Raw genomic sequence first — 23,788 nt, 5'->3', positions numbered from 1 at the left:
GCCTCTTGCTCTGATGGATTACAAAAAGTCTCTGCCAGCCATCCAGTGACATCTGCCATGTTCCCAACTGGGAGACAGATGTGTGGGAACTGCTGCAGTACTCAGGATTCAGAAAATAAAGGTCATTTTTAACTGAGTTAAAATCATCAGGATCATATCCAGATCTTTTGGTGCCCTACAAGAATCTTCCCACCAACCTCTGGGAAGAGTACTAGAGACCTGGGCTCTTTGGGTACCTGCCCTTAGTTGAGGAGATGGCTCATCCTCCACGTCTACATAACTTCAGTGAAATGCTACCCTGAGTATGGGGTTGGGGAGTGGCATAGGAAGGGGAGAGGGTGCTTTCCAATTTTAGCCCACAGAAATATATTCTTTACGATAGTCTTCCATTCACTAGTATTAATTTTTTATACCCATAAATGAAGTCATTGCTTCTAACTTTGTACTTCTCATTATGGGCCTCCCAGTGAACTTGAAGTGTATATTTTCTCTTCAGTAAAATGGGACACACATCAACAGCACGAGATTATTGGAAAGAGTACATGGAGAAAAGAAAACTACACAGACGAGTAGATCAGCACCTCCAATAATATCAATCCTCTTTTAGCATTTGTTAAATGAAAACTAAAGTGTATGAATCATAAAAAGCACGGAGCAATTTTCCTTTGTTTGCTTCCCAAGGAAACCCCTGTCAAAATGGTACATAGCAAGAAACAGTGATTCTACAGTTCGATAATTCTTTTTGATGAGGAATATGCATTTTTTCTTGAAACTCATTAGCTTCTTTCCTAAACATGAAAACTCTTAGCATAATTAACATGATTTCAGAAAACAGTTACTTTGCCCGCTATCTGGGAGCATGTGAAGTACACATATTGGAAACAGTATATTTCCCTATTACAACACTACTTAACATTTACCTTATGAATAGTCAAAGTCTTCAAGTGTCCTGTGATTCATTTTATTATGGAGTCTTCTTGAAAATTGTTTTCGAATTAAACTCTTTCTTTAAAGGATCTGCTGAAATCGCTAAGTGAAGAAACTGTCATGTGTATCTTTATTTTTATTAAAGATTGCACAAACTGGAACCAAGACCAAAATACTGAATCCACTGTACATCATTCATTGTAAAACAACATACATCACATCTGTACTCTACCAAATAAGACATTTTCTTTAAAATTATATATTGCGTGCTTTTAGATTCATGCTTTAGATATTTTACATTTGTCATTACTCTTTTATAAATAATTGCAACTTGACCAATTTGCACACCTGCTACCACTATATAGTCAATGCGGGAAGGCATAGTCTTTGACACGAGAACAGATGAAATGGAAATATTTGGATAGATGGATGGATGTCACGTCTACCGAACTTTGACTACTGTTTCGCCTATTTAGTGAAATGCTAATGTAAACACACACACACACACACAAAACATCGTTTCAAAAGGCACAATTTCCTCCACATTAAAGAACAATTTAAAAATACATGGCAGTTAAAATCGACGCCCTCAAGGGCGCTGTGAAGTTCACATTAATGCGATCCTAAACCTTGAGAGCAGACCTCCTGGGTGGTTCATGGGAGAGACTACCCGCGGAGTCCAAGGGTCCACAGGGACCCGACTCGCTCCGGCTACGCAAAAAGCCAGATTTCTTTGAGCCACTTCTAAACCTTAGCTCTGAATTTCACTATAGGACCTGGGACCTCTCACTGTTCCAAATCTGGCGCCCAACCAAAATAAAAACGGTTTTGTCAACCGGTTCACTCTCCAGGAGCTCCTCTCTTCTCCCAAAAGAGAACCACTCTCCCCTCCCCAACTTCTTATCTCCGTTCCCGCCTCCCAAATCCACCCTTTCCGGAGAAGACTCATGGGTCGCGCTCGCCGCCGCCTCCAGCCTCAGGGTCGCTCTGGTCGTCCGTGAAGCAGACGTCCACATCGCTGTCGTTGTCGCTCTTGGGCTCCCCAGGCTCCGGCGGGTAGTCAGGCTCCGCGCCGGGGCCATCGCCCGCCTTGGCTAGCAGGTTTTGGCCGGGGTGGCGGGACTTGACGTGGCGCTCCAGGTCCCGGCGGCGCACCAGCACCTTGCCGCAGAACTCGCAGCGGTAGGGCGTGTTGCCCTCGGCGTGCAGCCGGATGTGCTTGTTCAGATTGCTGGGGTCGCCGAAGGGCCGCAGGCACACTTTGCACTTGAGCGGCTTGTAGCCGGTGTGCGTCCGCATGTGAATCTTGAGCCCGTACTTGCGCGAGTACAACTTGCCGCAGTAGAGACACAGGTGGCCGGTCTTGGACTTGCCGGCGCCACCACCTACGCTGCCGCCACCCCCAGCGCCTCCCGCCGCCACGACGGCGGGTGGCAGCGTCCCCGCGTCCAGGCGGCCTCGGCTTTTCCCGGCTGCCATCTCGGACAGCTGCTGCGTGTGCATAGCGATCTCTCGGTCGATGCTAGCCAGGGAGCCGAGCTCCGCAGGGCTTAGAGCGGCAGCTGCCGCTGCTGCTGCCGCCGCCGCAGGCCCGCTGAAGTAGGAGATGGACTCCGGATACTTGAGCAGCCCGCCGAAGTGCAGTTTGAGCGGGTAATAAGCGGCGGCGGCCGGTGAGCCGTAGAGTAGCTCCCCGTTGTAGACGGTAAAAGCCGGCATGACGGCAGGTAGGTGGCTGCACTCGCCACCCGGATAGGCTTTGAGCCCGCCCGCGTCGAGGGCCGGCAGCGCGCAGCGCTCGACGGGCAGCCCGGTCGCAGAGGGCAACTGGGCGAAACGCGCTCCCGGCAGCGCAGGCGCCGCTGGCTGGGCGCGTTCCACATGCTTGAAGGCTGACGCCTCTTCCGGGGCCCCGGGGAGCAGAGGGAAGCTGCGCAGGCCCCCCGAGCAGGGTAGGCCAGGCGGCGGCGGCGGCGGGTCCCCCGAGAGCAGGCACTTGGAATGGTGATGGTGGTGGTGCGCATGGTGGTGATGGTGGTGGCCGGCGCCGCCCGCCGCGGGGTTCTCCCCGCTTACCGGGCGTCCGCCCGCCCGGCCCCCGCCCAGCAACCTGCCTAAGGCCAAGCCGGACCCAGGCTTGCCGCCGCCCTCCTCCCGGTAGGGGTCGCCATGCGCGGCCGCGGCCGCCCTGGCCAAGCCCGCAGGCTTGAAAGCCGAGCGCACTCCGGGGTAGAAGGCCAGGCCACCGCCCCCAGCTGGGGAGCCGCCTACGATGCCGAGGAAGTGGCCGTGTCCCCGGGAGGCCCCGCTCATGTCTAGGGCGCGGTCCGGCTGCTCCTTGCTCTTCTTGGACTGCCCCCACTTGGCCGCGGGTGGCGACGTGGCCGAGGGCGCAGAGGAGGCCTCGCGCTTGATACTCTCCCGCGCTCCGCAGGCCTGGAGAGGCGGCGGGGCCTGCGAGTGGGGCCTCAGAGTGCCAGCCGGGGCGGCCGCGGCAAAGTCGGGCGCTGGGGGTTTCGGAGAGAAGGGAAGGCCATCCGCGGCCGGGGCAACGCTTTGGCGAGCAGCGTGCTCGTGGTGCAGGTAGGTTCGGCCCCCGCCGCTGCTGAGCACGCAGTGGAAACGTAGGTGGGCCTTAAGGCTGTTGGGGTATCTAAACGTCCTCCAGCAGTACCAGCAAATGTAGCGCTCCTCCCCTGGGCGAGAAAGAGTGGGAAAGCGACCCCGTGAGAGGCGAACAAGCGAAAGAGAAAGAAAGCGCACCCAAGGCAAAGCCCAGATTTATGACCAGAGGTATGAGCAAGAGTGTTCTTGGGGCCCAGAGATTGAGTTAGTTCGGTGGCCCCACTGTAGCAAGGACTCTGAGAAGCCCCAAATGGCCAACTTTGTCACCATCTCCATCCTCTGGGATTACTCAGAAGCCAAAGAGGTGACCTGTGCCTTTCCAACGAAGACTTCCTCCGGGCCATCCGAGCAAATCTTCCTTGGGAGGGCAGCGCTCAGGCAGGCTAGCCGGGGGAAGAAACGAGCAGAGAGAGCAGCTGTTGCTTTAAATCAAGTGTTGAGGCTGTGCTGTGCCCGGGCCCATCTGTTGGCGTTTGCAGAATAGGTGGCGTATGTCAAGGAGTTTGGATAAACTGAACAAAGACCAATCTAATGGTCGTGAGCGCCTCATTACCAGGCGAGACAATATCTTGTATGTATGGGCCATATGTAATCATTCCTTTTCATACAACAATGCCTTTTATGTCCATTACCCACCCTTCCCACTGCCTCCCAGCCTTAAACATTTTGCCTGAGGTTTTCCTGGAGCGTGACCAACTGAAGGACCACATAGGGACTATAATCTGCTATTCTTCAAAATTATTTGTATCTTTATTTCCTCTTTAACCCCATTTAATTTGATGAGAAAAAAAGAAAACGCCCTATGTCCTTATAGTCTAAAAATTGAAGGATGATGTCGTATTATGTTCTCAGTTGTTCCACCTGGTAATTAATTAACTCCTAGAAAGCTGCACCAGTCCAGGCATAATAATAAAGTCCTTGGAAAAGATAGTTTAGTTTTTATGAAATGAATATATAGATGGATATGATACAGATACTCAGCTTTTAGTAAACATACAATTCTCTACGAGGAACTATATACATGTTTTTGCTGTCAAGCCTTTTCTTGTGTTTAATATTATTAACATTAGTTGTTTTAAATTTGGCCAAGGTCTGGGAACACAATCGAGGGACACAGGTATGAAACAGATTGTGATCACATGGTGGAAGTTAATTTTCACTTTAAAACGGTCTTGTTATAGCTGGACAGAAAACAGCAATCTTGCAGTTGGGTTTCTTTTTTTGGTGTTATGGTTGCTTGATAATACTGAAGAATGTCTGTGAGAAAGAAGTTATTTGAGCCACAAGGAAGTACCCAAAGTTTGTCTTATTAAATTCAATGGAAAAATTAAATTCCCTCCCCCTTGCACACAAGCAGCTCAAACTTCTAAAGCATTACTACAAAAACAACTGAAAAAAGTCCTATATCTTCTTCCCTTCATGTGTTTTACTTTCAGCTTTGCATAAAGCAAGTAGTCCCTCTAGATAACTAAGATGCAAGGATCAGTTCATTCCAGCTGACATCAAGGTAGGGCAGAAAGCAGAGTGGGGGGCGAGGATTTACCTCTGAGAGCCTACCCTAATTGTTCATGGAAAACCTAAATAAAATCATTTCAGTATTTCTGTTAACTTGTATTGAACATCCCTGTAAAATAAATCTGGAAAAAAAAGAAGAGACTTCCTGGGTTCTCTTGCTGGGTATGCTGATTTAACATCTTAAATAACCTCCCTTCTCCTAAGTTCAGAACCTCCCTCTCTACCCCTTTTTATTTTTTTTTTTATTTTTTTTTTCAACGTTTATTTATTTTTGGGACAGAGAGAGACAGAGCATGAACGGGGGAGGGGCAGAGAGAGAGGGAGACACAGAATCAGAAACAGGCTCCAGGCTCCGAGCCATCAGCCCAGAGCCTGACGCGGGGCTCGAACTCACGGACCGCGAGATCGTGACCTGGCTGAAGTCGGACGCTTAACCGACTGCGCCACCCAGGCGCCCCTCTACCCCTTTTTAAAGAAGGAATTTTCAAAGGCTGCCCTGGAATGACTCTAGTCAATCAAAAAGCCAAGTAAGCTTCCTTCCTAAAACAAAGGGTCCATATTTTCCTTAAAATTACTATGGAATTGAAACCCACTGGAGTTACTCAATGTTGGAAGAATAGCAGCCTTCCCTACTTATTTCTTCATCTTTTCAAGAGTTAAGCAAATTCTCTGTTTCATTATGTTCCTTTTTCAATTTTCTAACCAACTGACATGTTCTCCGGACTCTGAAATCCAAGTCATGCCAAAAGTGTCAAACACACTTCATGAGTGACTTTGCCTCCTCATCTTGGTGTAACCCTGAGGTTGCCAAGATTTCAAGTATATCAAAGGTGGGGAAGTCAGGGTTCAGAATAGCCCATGCATTCCCAAAAGGAAAATGGTGTTTATTCTGACATCTGTTCATAAGCTTAATTGGCTGAAATGAAACACGAGGGCCACCACTCAAACAGGTTGCTTTTGTATGATTTGAGACTGCCTAAGGAGGGGTGTTCTGTGTAGAAATGTCTGGCCCCTAAAGGTCAGCAGCTGTTGGAATTGTCCTGTAGTGGCAGATTACAGAGTTCTCCACTACAGATCTTTTATCATGTTTCTCTTTTAGTGGGAGAAGTTGACAAAAGAATTTAATATAATGTAGTATAAGGAACAAGCTACTTTAGGATAATCTTTTATGAATACTGTACACACAAGTCTACCCACAAGACAGTGATACTTTGAAATGAAGTGATTCATCATTCTAAATAAACTTCATTCTGTCTTATTCATGAATTGTTTCTTAATTCTCACATTTGTATTAATTTCTTTAACCCTATTTCTAGACGGATGAGATTTGAGCAGGCAATTTGGGAGGACAGCATGTTAAAATATTTCACAACATTCATTATATTGACTTTAAATATAACTGTGTCTTTAGGAGAAATTACAAACCTTAACAATTGACAAGGAAAAAAGAAAGTCATGGAAGCTTTGTGAATTAAAAGGGAGGTCTCAAGATCTGAACTCTTGTAGCACCACCCAGATTTTTTTTTCACAGACAGTGTTCTTCAGTGTTCTAGGGGAGGTTTGAAAATGTTCTTCTCTTTAGTCACTGCCCCTTATTTGCATAAATCCACTCTTGGCTTTGGAAGGGATCAAATAAATCTAAGAAGAAACTGGGATACAACCCAGATTCAATTTAGGTAGGGAGGGGGAAATGAATAAATACCATTTAAATGGAAGGGCTTCAGTACCTGCCAACAGACCAGCTGTAAGTACCGTAATGCTTCTAAAATCCCGTGGAAATCCTGTTCTTCAAACCAGTGAAGAGAAGACCTTCCACCTTCTAAAAACGTTCCAGGTTTGAGTTATGCTTTTTGGAGCTCATGATGTGATTAATAATATGTTAAGGTTACTTTATGGATTCTTAATTGAGTAAATAATTGTCTCTGGGTATGCAATTGGAAAGGATAGCCCCTATGTTCATAAAGTATTTTTTCGGTGTCGTCGCGAGACAGATTATTGTCGCTATTATCATTTACTGTTGATTGTAAGGTGGTAGTGGTGACGTCGTCTCTCTGCTCACACAGACAGGGAGCATGAATTCAGTTTTACATAGCTCGAGAGAAAGGCCCTGGGGTCGCATCCAAAGAATGGAGAAGGGCTGGACTGTCACCCACCCGCGCTGGCCTGGAGGCCCTCTCAGGCTCGGTACCTTTCTCGTCGTGCGTCGGAGTTGCAATTGTGGGGATGTCGAACCACTGAGCCAAGGAGTTGGAATACCACACGGTCAGCTCCTCCCCTGGCTGGACGTCTCGAAGAGCTCGATAGAAGATCTGGGACACAAGGAACGGGACAGCTTGCTGTCATTTCCTGGGTAATCTGTCTAAAAGCAACTAAAAGGAAAGGTTCAAGTCCCCGCTCTGACGCTGTGTGACCCTGAAAAAACTATTGGACCTCTCTGAACCTCACTTCCCTCATTCTTCAAACGGGGAAAATAATAGTGTATGCCTTAGAGGGTTGTTGAGACGTTTAAATGAGACCTCCAGCTAAAGCGCTTTGTTCTTAATATTGATGGCCACCTCAGTAACGGTTAGGTAGGTAGAATTGGCAGTGGTGGGGGAAGCCCACAGTACCTGTCCTCCGGGTAAGTCTGCAATAGCTTCGAGAGTCTGTTCCTGGGGGTTCCTGGCTGCCCGGATTAACCCTATCCATTCCAGAGGGGAGCCCCCCGACTCGTCCACCAGCTCCCCTCTCACCATGCGCACCTGCAACACAAGCAGTGGTCGTTCTTCCTCGCGCCACGGCCAGGCCCACAATCCAGGGGGAAAGTTTATCCAACACCCCACCCGACTCTGAAAAATGGTTGCGTTCGCTTTGGCCAGACCTCTGTGGGCTGCTGGGAGGAAGGTAATTCCTAGGAACCTTGCTTAAGGAAGGGAGGAAGACAGGAGACTGGCTACTATAACAGTCCCCTCTCTCGTCCCACCTTGGCAACACCAAGAGCGAAAGCATCCTCGGTGAGAGGCTGGGGGGTGATCTTGTACCAAGATGTCCCGCACCCCCGCCCCCGCTCAGTTCCTATTCTTGCGGTTCTGAGAGCGGTCGTTAATATAAAAGAGACGTCAGCCCCAGAACCCAGAGTTTCCTTCACCTCCCTCTCGTGCCTCCCCAGGCTCACTACACAGCACCAAGATGCGGAGGTGCCTAGGAGTCCGGCAGCGAAAGTGTGTGAACGAACAACCCGGCCGCAGCATGGCCGGCTATTTAAAAGCAATTAAAGCGCGTCTAAAGAAGACTTTAGACCGCGGGGAAGAGGGTGATCGCGTAGGGAGTCACATGCGGGTCCCGCTGGCCCTGTGCGGGAGCAATTTCTTACAAGAAAGCTCAAGGCAGCGACTAGGCAAAGCTAAGGTCCTGCCCCCCCCCCACCACCCCCCACCGGACTCCTGCCTTCTTTTCCCGGTAGCTGTTGGAGAACCTTTGCCGGCTGGGACGCCTCAGGGCGGAAGGGAGCCTTTAAAACCCGACTCTGCTCGGAGGTCTACAGGAAGTTCGGAGAGTTAGAACTGGCGGGTCGGCCCCGACGCCTCCCAGTTGCGAGCCTGGACTCTCAAAGCCTGGCTGCAGACGCGCGGACCCGGTGTCCCAGGCGGGTGGGCACTCCTCGCCCTCAGTCGGGGCCCCAGGCGGAGCCACTACCTGGATCACTCGCTCTCCATCTACCCCAAACCCCCAGCAGACATCCGCGGGGGTGGGGATGGGGGTGCATCCTAAGAACTGAGAGTTTCCCAAAGATTGTTTTTTTCGGAGCACATGAGATTAAATTATTTTAAGGCGAATTTAAGCCTTAAATTAGCGCGTTGAAGGGAAGAAGGTAAGAAAAGTCTTCAACGCCCTGCGCGCTGTGTAACAGAGAAAGGGCGCATTTGCGGGGAGACCCGGCTCCCCCCCTCAACACACACACACGCCTCTCCGAACGAGACTCGGGAGCTTCAGGGAAACCGCGGATTCTGAGTGGTCCCCTCACGTAAACAGCCCCATGCACCCCGCCCCGGCGCTGTCCCCTCTCAGCCACGTCCTTTCCCCACAGTTCGGCCCATGTCCAGCTCTCAGTTAATGCGACTTGCGAGGAGTTACTGGAGTCCCCGGGCCACCTGGCAGCATTGGCAGGTAACGACTCAATCGCCCCTTTCCTCCGCTTGCCCTATCTACCCCTGCCAGGGCCAGAGCAAAGGGAGGCGAATGGCTGGAGGCGGAGGTCGGAATGGCTAATACCTTTTTCTTGGGCCCGGGTTCCCTGCGGTCTGACAGGTACTTGCCCAGCTTGAAGGTTCCAGGCACGGGCCCCAGGCGCAGGCCGGCCGGGATGCAGCAGTCGGCGCTCACGCTGGTGGCCGGAGCGCGGGCTGTTCCGTGCATTGCTGCCAGGCAGGCGCGTGGGCGCGCTGGGTGCAGCACAGGGCTCGGGTGACAGAGCCCGAGCGGCGCTCGAGCCAGAGAGCCGCACCCCGACGTGCGTCCTCCGCCCGCGCAGTGACGCGGGCGGGCATGCACTGCGCCTTTTCAATCAGGGCGGGCGCCTTTTGGCACCGCGAGCGCAAGGGCGCGGAGTTTGGTGAGAGAGTTGCTCTGCGCAGCAGCTGCAGAGTCCCACCCGAGAGGGTCACATGGAGTAGTTCCCTCAGCCCTCTGCATAATCGAGGCCTCTGAATGGCTGGCGCACAATGGTCCAGGCGACCTTCCCATTCCTAAAAATCCAATTTGTCAAGGGCGAAGAAAAGGCTCTGGTGAATCAAAGGTCCGGCGGGACCATTAATCCTCAGCATGGGGTATTGTCCTCGAGACAGTTACGATATTTTAAGTGACAAATCCACTGTATAATTTCTCCATAAATTTTACTTCCTTTTATTGTTCGCCGACAAACCAGTTTTGGGAAATAAGTGACTACTTTAAGTCTACTTGGCTGATTCCTTTGAGCCTTGGTCTACTTCAAAGATTTTTAATTCTCTCCCCTTGGCTTTATTGTAAAGGAGATTAAACAAAGAGATGGGGACTGTTTGGAGGACTTGTTAACTTCTATTGATTTCTGGCGTGTGCCATACAGAAATTAGGCAGGTACTTGATGGGAAAACACCAGAAAATACCTACACTTTTTAAATAACGACCATATTACCATTTCAGGGGATTGGGTCCAGGCCAGTCGTCTATTTAGAACCGCTTTTTCGTTCCTTCTGTCCAGTTTCGCCCCGAAATATGAAGCGTCCCGACCAGTTTTGGTAGACGTAGGAAGTTGTACACCACCGTCCTCGGGTGCACCCCGGACCCGCACTTTCTCTGGGAAAGGGAAGCGGCCTCGGGGCCCTGGCTTTGCCGGCAATCCTGTGCCTTGTCCTCACCAGAGGGTTGAAGAGGGATGCTCAAGACTGGGTCTTTCTTATCAGGTCCCCCTCACATGCCAACCGACCGACTCAAGCCCGGATTTGCTTTTACATTTTAAAACGGGAGGGAATCCTTGGGGCTAACTTTAAAAAGAAAAAAAAAAAAAAAGAGGCAGTCTATCAAAGGTTGCGAGAAAGAGGATGAGGCGGGCATTAGCAACACCTGCCTTTAGCCCAACTCGTGAACTAGGAGAACGCGCGTGCTCCGGAATGTTAAAGCAGAGTACCAGAATGCTCCTCAGTCTTTTTTCTTTTTCTTTTTCTTTTTTTTTTTTTTAAGGAAGTCTCTGATTTGTGCGGAGACACTTCTTTTCATAACATAGCGGAGTGATTGAGCTCCTCAGATGTTTGTGACAATTCTGCCTGCGCCTGCCACGCGCTGCCCATCCTGGGCGCCGCTCCCCAAATCCTATGGACCAGGATGCGGGCCATCGCGGTATTCCAGGAGAGGCCGAGAGGCGGTGGTTTTCCCGCCTGTGTTGGAAGCCCAAACACCGTACACTCGAGCGGAGGACTCCCAACAGCCACTACACCGAATTCTCCACCCGCCTCTGCCCGCGGAAGGTGTGGTTCCGAGGTCCCTGGCAGAGCTGACTGTGGTTAACAACGGCGGCCCGACGCAAGGTGGCGACACCTGTAACTCAGCGGTTTGTCCCACCAGGCCCTCAAGAAAGCCCCGTAGCAGCCCTCGACGGAGACCTGCGTTGGCCGTACTGAACACTGTCAGGAAACTTGGGGTCCTTCAGTCTGTGCTCTGGCATTCAAGACTCAGGGAGACTTCGGTGAATCACTTCAGAACCTCATTCTTCTAATCCATAACATGGGAATGATGATGTACTCAGCTTCCACTCCGCAGTTCACTGGGGTGTGTTACGAAAAGTAACAGCAGTGATCTGTGGGTAGAGCGAATGGCGCTCCAAAACTCGAGGTTAGCATAACGGGGGATCCAGGCCCGGTCAAGGGTCTCAGGTCTAAGCATCTCGAGTCAAACGGTGCGGCGACACATGGACGGCGGGTCTCAGGGCTAACTCCAAAGCCTGTGTAGGCGCGGCTGCTGAGGCGGAGAACAGAGACAGACACCTGGTAGGTCCTCGCGGCCGCACGCTGCGGCCCCTCTGGCCGCGCAGCCACGCCGTGACCAGAACCACTTTCTGAGGGAGCTGCCACCGATCTTTCCTCTTAATCCTCCAATTGCCCCTCTTAGGGCTTCGAAGGCTGCCGGCGAGGGAGAGGGAGCCTTTGATCAGGCAGCCCATGAATGGCAAAAGCCGGGGGAGGGGAGGAGGAGAGGAAGCCGCTCCGAAGTCGAGGGCAATAAATTTAAGCCATGAACATGTCCCTCTAACCTCTGGCCTGGCGACTCCGGGATGACACCCAGTTTAAATTACCAGCACCATGAGCGGGAAGGGGCGAGCTCCGGGCCTGGGTTCGGGGCTCCTCCCCGGCCCTCCTTAATGAGTGAAAAAGCGTGAACGACACGCGAACAATTTTATCAATAGGACCATGTAAAGGCCGACTGTGAGGAAAGTTATTTATTAATATAGCCAATTGTGGCTGGTTCCCAGCCCCTCGAGAAGAAAGGGACTGCGCCAGAGGCATTCACACCAGCTCGCCGAGTTTTATTCTGTCCTGTGGCTCAGAGTTGAAGTTCCCCAAGTGAAATAAATTGTCCACAAAGGAGGAAAGGAACACATTTTCTTTTATTTTTTTCTCCCCTAAAAAGCAAGGGTGAAACCAATCTAATGTGCCCAGTGGAGCAAGATGGGCCGTGAAAGGCTGGGTGTTAAAAGTAAAAGCGGGCTGTGCAGCAAATGGGATGGAAAATTAAATGAAATTAAATAGCTTGAACGGCCGTATTGTCCCTTATTAAAAAGACACATTAATTACATGGTCTCAGCCTTATTCAAAGACAATGTTGAGACTCAATCAAAACATTCCACTCGGCTTTTTTATGGACTTAAAATGGGCGTCCAGGGGCCCCGTTAAGGAGAAATCCCCCCTGTACCGAGGTGCGGGGCGAGGCGGGTTTGGGGGCGGCCCTGCTCGCTGCCCACCGCGGAACTGCACGGGCACCACTCCCGCCCCGTAACAGGTTGCCCCTAACGAGGCCTGGGTGCTGCGAGCCAGCCGGAGCTGCTGGTTGCGGAGAGCTAGTAGCTCCGCTCCCGGCGCCGCTCCAGACCCGGCAGCGTTAGGGGGGCGGTCCCCGCGCGCGAGTGCCGGGCTGGAAATGCTGCCGGCGCCGAGCACGTGTGACCCGGCTGGGCTCCGCCTAGAAAAATGGGCCCCGCGGGCCGTAGGTGCCGAGTTGAACGGCTCCTTCCGGAATATCCTTCTGCAGAGCTGCGGGTCGCCGGGGCGCAGAGCCCTTGGGCTTCGGTCCCCGGGGGACGAGGGGGGGGGGCGGGCCGAGTTGGCTGCATCCGGAGACCCTCTGTCTTGGGGACCCGCGTGTTTGAGGAGTCACCAACCCCACCCCCCTCCAACCCCGGCAGAGTATCGAACCCCAGGATGGAGGGAGCTGCGCGAGGTCAGGGATCGCTGGCGAAGACGCAGGGGAGGGAGCGAGACTCGGCGGAGTTGGGGCCTGAGGTGACCAGGGCCGCGCCCCCCGAGGGTGTCCGCCCCGGCCAGGACGGCGGGTCAGCGCGGACCAGCTGCGCGGCCCCCGAGGCGCGGGTGGGACATTAAGGCCGGGTCTGAATAGGGCGGCGGCGACGGGCTCTGGGAACGCCACCAGATGACACGCAGGCGACGGGGCCATTTTCCCCTTAATTGCGAGGCCGGTGGGTGCGCCGCGGCCGGTAGGCTCCAAACGTGCGGCCAGGACGCAGCCCGGACGCTGCTGGTGGGTTTTGTGGTGCCTTTTTTGTTGTTTTTTAAGTCCTTCATTGGAAGCGGCTCAATAAAAGTATTCAGAGTGCCTCTCAAGTTGCCTTTTAACCGGAGTTCCCCCAACTTATTTCTTGGTTCTTTCGGTTGACATGGTGCAAAGAAAAGTCAGCGAGCGTGTTGCTGAATTGCAATGTCTGGGGGCACCTCCACATTCAACGCTCCTCTGCCGGCCGCTGCCGAATGAGCCCGCACTCAATTCGATTTTCCTTGCTGTTGGGCACATTTAGGAGAGCCTCTATTTGTGAAGTTCATTTCTAGGCAAATGTATTCAAGAGCTGATGGGAATGAATAGGACCGTGTGTCAGCCGCCCCTAATTGGGATTAAAGCACTTAGGAGCATATGCAGAGAGTGACAGAAATTCTCAGGTTGCATTGTGCTCAGACTTCCACCCGCTTGGACACTCCTCCTCCAGGGGAGATTTATAAAGCTTGCAGGGAGAAACTGAGGAAAGAAAAGCAAAACGGAACAGAACCGGGCTAATGGCTCACGATGGGGCTGTGGTTCAGCAAGTGGTGGTGACAGCTTCTGAGAAAAGATGCTGGGGGATAATTGAACGGAGGCGGGGGAGCTGGTCTGAACTCTTTAATCAGAAAGGCGGGGTGTTAAAAGGCGAAATAAAGATGTTCTTGAGATTCCCAGACGGGGTTTTTTTTTTTTCCCCCCCCCCCCCCCACCTTCTTGAAAAGTTTGGCTTTCTTGGTCTTTATCTCTGCCTCCCATCCCCACCCCTAAAGAACATACCCTCTCTTGGGGCAATCACGAGAACAATTTGGTATTTGAATTAGAAAAAAAAGAAGTCAAAAGAAACAAAAGTATGGGGGTTGTTTTTATGTTAAAGAGAACGTCACACTCAAATCAGTCAATAAAAATATTTCCTGATGTGTGAAAGTGTATGTGAAATATATACCCCCTATGATAAAACACAAGCAGAATGATAAGTATTCACCTAAGTTCAGACTGTGTATGTAGATATATGGTCTCTTGTAAATCTTCACTATGAAGTGACTGTTGGCTTTCTGAGCTGAAGGTACAAGGCCTTATAGAAGCTAGAAATTAGCCTGGAGCTCAGGCTGAGACAATTGTCTATGCAGAGAGCAGTGACAACTTCTTTCAGCCCCTGAGAGCAGAGAAGCCAGAAATGACAGATGAATACTGAACAAAAGAACGGTGAGGGAGAGAACAGATATTTCCAAAATTATCTAGGTTTCCTTGTTTATCTCTTAATTTGTTTAAATCCACCTGGAAACATGGGTTCCCTGGAGGGGTGAGAGACTCCCGGTGTCTAAGCTTGGGATGGGCAGAGAATTTTTACTGCATACCTTTTGCTGTTGTTTTGGATTTGATAACATAAGAATGAATTTCCCATTAAACTTACTTTGGAGATTTAATTCACTTTAAAAACATGCATGGGGCAAAGGAAAAAGAGGAAAAAAAGAAAAGGAAGGTGATATGTGGATCTGAAGAAAGCATAATAGTGGCTTTCGTACTAGATCTCTACTCAGGCTCCCAAATCCAGTTATCTCTAGTGATACCTGTTGACACCACCCAATCCAGGTCCCCACCCGCCTACCTGAGCCCTGGAGGGAAGATAGGTTCTCCAACTTCTACAAAGCAGGTTCTGGGCAGAGAAGATGATCACGTGACAGAGAGACAGTGATGAGCCAAACATTTTTTCTCTCTTTCAGTTCCTCAACAGACCTAAAAACCTTCCTCTTCAGGCTGTTCCACCTCGTGAAGAAAGAGTTTTTAAATCTGTGTTTAGGAGGCACAGAATTTTCCTTTAACCAATGATCCAGTTTTCAACTCTTGTGGAAGGTGGTGCATAATGGGAGGAAGCTGCCCTGGCAGGTACCTTTATTGCCCCTAAGACAACCCGTGAGCAAAGGAAATTCATTGTATGGTCATTATGATAGCAATAGGAAACAATAAAAATATCCAGCTTATGTCAGAACTAAAACCAAATTCAGATTCATAACCAACATCTCTGAATAACAGTTAAGTTCACTAGTAGTATACCGTGTATTCACCTAATATCACCACCAATTATGTATTTATCTGATTTAAAATCCAATGCCAGGGCACCTGGGTGGCTTAGTCGGTTGAGTGTCCAGCTCTTGATTTCAGCTCAGGTCATGATCTCACGGTCAGTGAGATAGGGCTCCTCCTGGGGCTCCATGCTGACAGTGCAGAACCTGCTTGGAATTCTCTCTCTCCCTCTCTCTCTCTCTGTTTCTCCCTTACCTGCTGGTATGCGTGCACAAATGCTCTCTCTCTCTCTCCCTCCCCATCTCTCAAAATAAATAGATAAATAAAACTTTTAAAAATGCAATGCCATCACTCATGTTATTCATGTCCATAACTAAATGATGATACATTTTAGTTTCCTGAAAGTATGTTTGAATTTTATATATCTTCATTTTATAGTAGGAGTTCACATTCAGATAGCCTTTCAAATACATGCATAATCAAAACATAAAAATTAGGGGGCGCCTGGGTGGCTCAGTCGGTTAAGCGGCCGACTTCGGCTCAGGTCATGATCTCGCGGTCCGTGAGTTCGAGCCCCACGTCGGGCTCTGTGCTGACAGCTCAGAGCCTGGAGCCTGTTTTAGATTCTGTGTCCCCCTCTCTCTCTGACCCTCCCCTGTTCATGCTCTGCCTCTGTCTCAAAAATAAATAAACGTTAAAAAAATTAATCAAACCATAAAAATTAGGTAAGATTACAAAAGATGAATCTTTTTGCGCATACACACTATTTTTCTTTCTTAATCAGGTTTATTGAAATATAATTCATATACCATACAATTCAATCATTTAAAAGGTACAGTTCAGTTTCTTTAAGTTATATTCACAGGGTTGTAAAACAATCAACACAATCTAATCTTAGAGCATTTTCATCCCTTCTCCCCAAAAGAAAGCCCATAACCATTAGCTATCACTCTCCATTTGTTCCCAAACTTTCCGGTTCTAAGCAACCCCAATGTACTTTCTGTCTGCAAAGGTTTGCTTATTTTGGACATTTCATATAAAAGGAACCACACAATATGTGGTCTATTATGACTGGATTCTTTCTTAGCATAATTTTTTAAGGTTGAGCCATGTTATAGCATGTACCAGTATGTTCCTTTTCATGGATGAATAATATTCTATGGTAGAGATACATCACATTTTACTTACCCATTCATCAGTAGATAGGCCTTTGGGTTGTTTCTTCTTCTTTGCTACTATGTATAATGCCATTATGAACATTTGCATACAAGTTTTTGTGTGTATATGTTTTAGTTCTTTTGCATATATACCTATGAGTGGGATTGCTGGATCATATAACTCTATGTTTAATTTTTTTGAGTAACTATCAAACTGTTTTCCAAAGCAGCTGCACAATTTTACAGTCCTACCAGCAGCACATGCGTGTTCTAGTTTCTCCATATCCTTCAACATGTTTCATTATTTGTCTCTTTAAATTATGTCCAGCCTGGCAGGGGTGAAGTGGTACCTCATTGTAGTTTTGATTTGCATTTCCCTAAGGACTAACTGAATACTGCTCAAGCATCCTTTTATGTGCATCTTTCCATTTGTATATCTTCTTTGGAGAACTATTTATTCAAATTCTTTGCCCAGTTTTTAATTGGGTGATTTGTCTTTTAATTTTTGAGCAGCATACATTTTTTATCATTTTTTAAATACCCAACAGAAAACAAATTGTTAGGTTTAATCATCATAATGACACTATGAAGTAGATTTCATTACCTTTTACAATGAGAAATGTTCAGAAGTTAAGATGCTTGCTTAGGGTCACATGATAAATAATAGATATAAAATTATTCCCACACCCTTCTTTTTTGTTGTTGTTGTTTATTTAATTTTGAGAGAGAGAGAGAGAGAGAGAGAGAGAGAGAGAGAAAGCACAAGTGGGGGAGGGGCAGAGAGACAGAGAATCCCAAGCAGCCTCCACACTGTCAGTGCAGAGCCTGATGTGGGGCTCAAACCCGTGAACCACGAGACCATGACCTGAGCCCAAGCCGGACACTTAACCAACTGAGCCATCCAGAAGCCCCTCTTCCCACATCTGAATTCAAAGCCCAGGCCATTTTCACTTGACCACGCTGCATTCAGAAGGGTTAACATCTCTGTTGTCCTCTATGAGGATCATTAAGTGATCATGGAATGTCCCAGTGGTTGAGAGTGGGCCCTGGAGTCAGACCGCCTGGATTCATATCTTGCCTCTGAGACTTATTGGCCATATGACCTTGAACAAGGGTAACATTTTTATTCTTCAATATCCTCATCTGTAAAAATGCGGAATAAGAAGACCTACATCACAGAGTTGTTGAGAAAATTATGAGATGTTGATGCAAAGTGCTTGACATAGCACTTAGGGCATGGGATATACTCAGAAATGCACTCAGTAATAATTAATAATTCTTAGTTATTAATATTAGTGATTAATTATTAATAATAGTTATTAATATTTTTATGATAATACTTATGCTACCACTTTCTGGGCCCTATAAGGCACTATGTATCCCAAGTCTGGAAATTATACATCACATAGTAAATGAAGCAGGACTTCTTGACACCAGAAGCCACTTAGTCACATAAGATACACTTGTGTGTACCTCAGGGCAACAAATAATTGATGAGGCAAGCCTTGCTTGATAGACATAATCCAGCTAATAAACGAAGAAGGAGTTTAAAAATACAAATGTTATTGTTTGGCGGCACTTAGTGAAATAATCGATACAGGTAATAATCATCATTGATAGGTAGCATCCCAAAGAGCAAGTCAACTACATATTTTGTGCCTCTGAATGAAGTATGCAGCACTGCCTATGAAATAGTTGTGCCCAAACAAGCAAGCAAACAAACAAAATTAAACCTCAATCTGTTGCTCTGATAATAGGAAATAGGACAGACGAACTTGATAAACAATCCATAGGCATACAACCAGAATGAATGAATGAATGACACAGTAAATATCTGTGGAACCCTCTACTGAACAAATGACCTGTTTTTATATCTAACAAATAGGTTGCAAGTTCAGGGAAGAGAAGGAGGAGGAACCAGAAGATTCAAAGAGACTTAAAGGATGTGGTGGTTTTAAAATATGTCCACAGATTCTTTGAACCTGGGTGTGGGTCACATTTAGGGAGCTGTTTGTAACAAATAGAGTATAGCAGAAGTGACAGTGTGTGATTTTTGAGACTAATCCATAAAAGACATTGCAGATTCCTCCTTGATTATCTCTAGAACTAGATATTTAAGAAATATCTATGACTATATATTTAAGGATACTAGGAATTAATATTAATTTTTAGTGGAATAATTGTAGTATGTTTATTTTTATATCCATATTTTTCAAAGGTACATGCTAAAATATTTACAGATTAAATGTGAAGTCTGAGATGTGCTTAAAATGATTCTAAGGTGGGGGGCGCCTAGGTGGCGCAGACAGTTAAGCGTCCGACTTCAGCCAGGTCACGATCTCGCGGTCCGGGAGTTCGAGCCCCGCGTCGGGCTCTGGGCTGATGGCTCAGAGCCTGGAGCCTGTTTCCGATTCTGTGTCTCCCTCTCTCTCTGCCCCTCCCCCGTTCATGCTCTGTCTCTCTCTGTCCCAAAAACAAATAAAAAACGTTGAAAAAAAAATAAAAAAAAAAGATTCTAAGATGGGATGCAGTGGGTACACTGCACTATTAAGCACTATTGACATTTTGGACTGGATGAGTCTTTGTTGTGGGAGATGTCCTGTGCATTACAAGATATTTAGCAGCATCCCTGGGCTCTATCCACTAGGTACCGGTAGTATCCCTCCTCTAATTATGACAGCTGATATTGTCAAATTCTTTAGGGGGGCAAAATCACCCCCAATTGAGAGCCAATGGATATAGGTGAAATAAAATTGGCCATAAACTGATAATTGTTTAATTCAAGTGACTGGTACATGGAGGTTCATTATACTCTTCTCTCTACTTTCTATGTGTTGGAAAACTTCCAAAATAAAACGTTATTTAAAAAGAGGATTTTTTAAAAATACAGTATGAGAGAAGAGATCTGGAGCAGGTGGTGGGTATGTATACATCGACAATATTCCACTGAAATCTGTGGGGAAAAAAATAGGTTCTTTGGTTCCATGATCTTTTAAGAAGTTATAGCAGATGAGCCAGAGAGAATGTGCTGAGCTGTAGAGTTTTCAATCTAAAAGGCCATCTGGAATTCTTTTTTTTTTTTTTTAATTTTTTTTAACGTTTTATTTATTTTTGAGACAGAGAGAGAGCATGAACGGGGCAGGGGCAGAGAGAGAGGGAGACACAGAATCGGAAGCAGGCTCCAGGCTCCGAGCCATCAGCCCAGAGCCCGACGCAGGGCTCAAACTCACGGACCACGAGATCGTGACCTGAGCCGAAGTCGGACGCTTAACCAACTGAGCCACCCAGGCGCCCCGGCCATCTGGAATTCTTACATCCATAGGGATGCCCCAACAGGCCCAAGGAACCCACAGGCAGGTCCAAAGCTGTCACAATCAAAACTATGAATCCTGTGGCATTGAATAAAACTCTTCTTCCTCTTCTTAATTGGAACAGAAACCACCAAATGTGGTCTGTGCTTAAGTCAAGTATAAAAAGCTTAAATTCATTTTATTTATACAAATACCTTCCTTTTTTATTTCTTTTTTTATATAAAATTTATTGTTAAATTGGTTTCCATACAACACCCAGTGCTCATCCCAACAGGTGCCCTCCTCAATGCCCATCACCCACCCTCCACTCCCACCCCCCATCAACCCTCAGTTTATTCTCAGTTGTTTTTTTTTAATAAAATTTTTTTAACGTTTATTCATTTTTTTGATAGAGACAGATCGTGAGTGGGGGAGGGGCAGAGAGAGAGGGAGACACAGAATCTGAAGCAGGCTCCAGGCTCTGAACTGACAGCACAGAGCCCGACGTGGGGCTTGAACTCACAGACCATGAGATCATGACCTGAGCCAAAGTCGGACGCCCAACCGACTGAGCCACCCAGGTGCCCCTATTCTCAGTTTTTAAGAGTCTCTTATGGTTTGGCTCTCTCACTCTCTTTTTTTTTCCTTCCCCTCCCCCACAGTCTTCTGTTAAGTCTCTCAGTTTCCAAATAAGAGTGAAAACATACGGTATCTGGGGCGCCTGGGTGGCACAGTCGGTTAAGCATCCGACTTCAGCCAGGTCACGATCTCGCGGTCCGTGAGTTTGAGCCCCGCGTCGGGCTCTGGGCTGATGGCTCAGAGCCTGGAGCCTGTTTCCAATTCTGTGTCTCCCTCTCTCTCTGCCCCTCGCCCGTTCGTGCTGTCTCTCTCTGTCCCAAAAATAAAATAAAAACGTTGAAAAAAAAATTAAAAAAAAAAAAAGAAAAGAAAACATACGGTATCTGTCTTGCTCCGTATGACTTATTTCACTTAGCATAACACTCTCCAGTCCATCCACATTGCTACAAAAGGCCATATTTCATTCTTTCTCATTGCCAGGTAGTATTCCAATAGCCAAGAAATTCCAATTTCTTTATCCATTCATCAGTTGATGGACATTTAGGCTCTTTCCATAATTTGGCTGTTGTTGAAAGTGCTGCTATAAGCATTGGGGTACAAGTGCCCCTATGCATCAGCACTCCTGACAAATACCTTCTTTTTAAAAAAATCAGTGGTGGAAGTTATTCTATATTCATTTTTTACCCTTGCAGTCTTGCATTTCTGTTTTTGAAACCAAAAGGAAAGCTAGAAGGCAGTGGGGACAGGGTAAGTCCTCTGCATTACTACTGAGTTTGAGATACTGCACCCCTAATTTGATGTCCCGAGACACTTGTGCATCAGTGGCAATTCTTATGTATTATGGGTTGAATTGCATACCTCCCAAATTCATATGTTGAAATCTTAACCCCAAGTACCTCAGAATGTGACCTTATTTAGAGATAGAGACTTCCCTACCAAAGAGGTAATCAAGTTAAAATGAGGTCATTAGGATGGGCCCTAACCCAATATGACTGGCATCGTTACAAGAAGAGGAAATTTGGACATAGATATGAATGTAGGGAAAACATGAACATGAGGATGGCCATCTACAAGCCAAGGAGAGGCCTACAATGGATCCTTCCTTAGATCCAAGGTTGTTCAGAAGAAACCAACTCTGCCAACACTTTGTGAGACAATACATTTCTGTTGCTTAAGCATCTAGTTTGTGGTACTTTGTTAAGGCACCCTAGCAAACTAATCCAGGTACTAACATCAGAAACCCTCTTTTAAAGGTTGAATCAGAAAAAGATATTAGGTGGTTCTGATTCTAAGCAAATGGCAGAAAGACTGACTTGGAGGCTACACACCCTCCAGGCTACACACCCTCCCAGAAAACTGCCTACACTAGACCACAGGTGGCTCCCCTGGAGATACCACAGCCACTGCACAGGACACAGACTCCACTGATTGCATTGCAACTCTGAGCATGGACCTCTGCCACTGCTCAGGAAATTTGATATCTCTGCTACTACCATCATAAAAATGAATTCCACACAGGCATTTGTTTTTCATATTACTTAATTCCAAATCAAAGTGTTGAGTTGTAGCATCTGATTTAAAGCACAAGCCACATTGCTATGTCCTGGATGCAAAAAGAAACATGAGAAAGTGAGCTTCTGACTTACAAACAGGTGAAAGATAAAGCCACAAGGTAGGTAGTTAATAGTTGAAGGTATAAGGTGGTCAGTTGAAGGGTCTTCATAGATTCTTGTGGCAAAAAAAAAAAAAACAAAACAAAAATAAAAACAAACAAACCAATCATGATATAATTTCTCCACATTGCCTTAGTCACTGTAGCGAAGTCTTCAGTTTACTTCCCGCATATCCATTCTCCCAATTCTCTAACAGAACCCTGACTACATTACATTACAGCTGTTTACAATGCTCTGGAACAAAGACTGTGTGTTCCAGCCTCTTTGTAACTAGATGTGGTTGGGTAAGTTCTGGTTAATGTGATTTAAGCAGAATGTTTTCTGAAGCTAAGAAGACAACTTAGGCCCCTTTTGCTTTTTATCATGTCTGAATGCAGACACAATGGCTGGTACTACAGAAGCCATCTTGGTCCATGAAACACTTCCTGTATATGGAAGCCATGGGCTGAGGATGTGAAAACAGAAAGATACAAGGAAGCAGGATACCAGATGACTTCATGGAACCACCACACCAACCCTGGCTTACCTATGTCTGGACTTCTTTCAGGTAAAAATAAACCTGGTGTCTTTGGACTGCTATTTTGAGTATGAGGGTCTTATTACTCACAGCTAAAAGCAATTCCTAAGTAGTACTACTAACAGATGGAAGATATTGCTTTGTTTCCTTTGGGCTTTGGCTTTGTTTGTATGTTATCAATAAATTGACTTTTTAGATTTCCTTACAATTTATGTTAATTTTTATATTGGGGAGGTTTATAAATAAATAAACCTTTTAAATTGAGATACCACCAATTTTATTTTATCTAAAATACTTGGAGAATTAAAATAAAATTTCAAGTTGTCACTAAAACAGGAACCATTCTCCTGAAAACTACCATTTAATTTAATTTTTATTTGTATTTATTTATTTTGAGAGAGTGAAAGAGCACGAGCAGGGGAGGGGAAGAGAGAGAGGGGGACAGAGGATTTGAGGCAGGCTCTGCGCTGACAGCAGAAAGCCCATTTGTAGCTCAAACTCATGAACTGTGAGATCATGACCTGAGCCAAAGTGGATGCTTAACCTAATGAGCCACCTAGGAGCCCTGATTTTTTTTTTTTTTTTTTTTTAATAAAGATGTCCTTGGGGGCGTCTGGGTGGCTCAATCAGTTAAGTGTCTGACTTTGGCTCAGGTCATGATCTCACGGTCCGTGAGCTCAAGCCCCACATTGGTCTCTGTGCTGACAGCTCAGAGCCTGGAGCCTTCTTCAAATTCTGTGTCTTCCTCTCTCTCTGCCCCTCCCTGCTCACACTGTCTGTCTGTCTCTCTCTCAAAAATAATGAATAAATATTTAAAAATAAATAAATAAAGATGTCCTTGCAAATGACATATCAGATAAAGGGTTAGTATCAAAAATCTATAAATAACTTACTAAACAAATAATCCAGTGAAGAAACGGGAAGTAAACATGAATAGGCACTTTTCCAAAGAAGACATCCAAATGGCTAACAGATACATGAAAAGATGTTCAACATCGCTCATCATCAGGTAAATACAAATCAAAACTACACTGAGGAGCACCTGGGTGGCTCAGTCAGTTGAATGTCCAACTTGGGCTCAGGTCATGAATTCACAGTTCGTGAGTTCGAGCCTTGTGTCGGGCTCTGTGCTGACAGCTCAGGGCCTGGAGCCTGCTTCAGATTCTGTGTCCCTCTCTTGCTCTGCCCCTCCCCCACTCATGCTGTATC

The 23,788-nt window shown here is 47.0% G+C and overlaps 1 protein-coding gene across 3 annotated transcripts; it reads right to left on the bottom strand.

Annotated features, from left to right (window-relative positions):
* Positions 1-1,034: 1,034 nt before the first annotated feature.
* Positions 1,035-9,648, bottom strand: PRDM13 (PR/SET domain 13). Of its 3 annotated transcripts, none has more exons than XM_040474251.1 (4): positions 9,319-9,645; positions 7,677-7,808; positions 7,256-7,376; positions 1,035-3,623 (listed from the first exon to the last, which is right to left on the bottom strand). In XM_040474251.1, exons 1-4 carry the CDS (start codon positions 9,460-9,462, stop codon positions 1,873-1,875), a joined length of 2,148 nt encoding a protein of 715 aa, XP_040330185.1. In that variant the 5' UTR covers positions 9,463-9,645; the 3' UTR covers positions 1,035-1,872. The 3 variants fall into 3 exon arrangements, with proteins under 3 accessions (XP_040330185.1, XP_040330187.1, XP_040330186.1); XM_040474253.1 differs by having other exon boundaries at positions 9,363-9,469; XM_040474252.1 differs by lacking the exon at positions 7,677-7,808 and having other exon boundaries at positions 9,319-9,648.
* Positions 9,649-23,788: the final 14,140 nt, after the last annotated feature.

The sequence above is a fragment of the Herpailurus yagouaroundi genome, unplaced genomic scaffold (genome assembly GCF_014898765.1).
Source record: "Herpailurus yagouaroundi ecotype Mexico unplaced genomic scaffold, PumYag 139, whole genome shotgun sequence".
NCBI classification, from domain to species: Eukaryota; Metazoa; Chordata; class Mammalia; order Carnivora; family Felidae; genus Herpailurus; species Herpailurus yagouaroundi.
This window is presented reverse-complemented; position numbering and strand designations above follow the sequence as displayed.

Bases quoted from the DNA above. Each gene is read 5' to 3' on its own strand.
- PRDM13 (XM_040474251.1), bottom strand. From the start codon at position 9,462: ATGCACGGAACAGCCCGCGCTCCGGCCACCAGCGTGAGCGCCGACTGC. The intron at 7,377-7,676 runs GTACTGTGGGCT...CTTGTGTCCCAG, and splicing joins CAGACTTACCCGGAGGACAG to ATCTTCTATCGAGCTCTTCG. The intron at 3,624-7,255 runs GTACCGAGCCTG...TTTCTCGCCCAG, and splicing joins TCCGACGCACGACGAGAAAG to GGGAGGAGCGCTACATTTGC.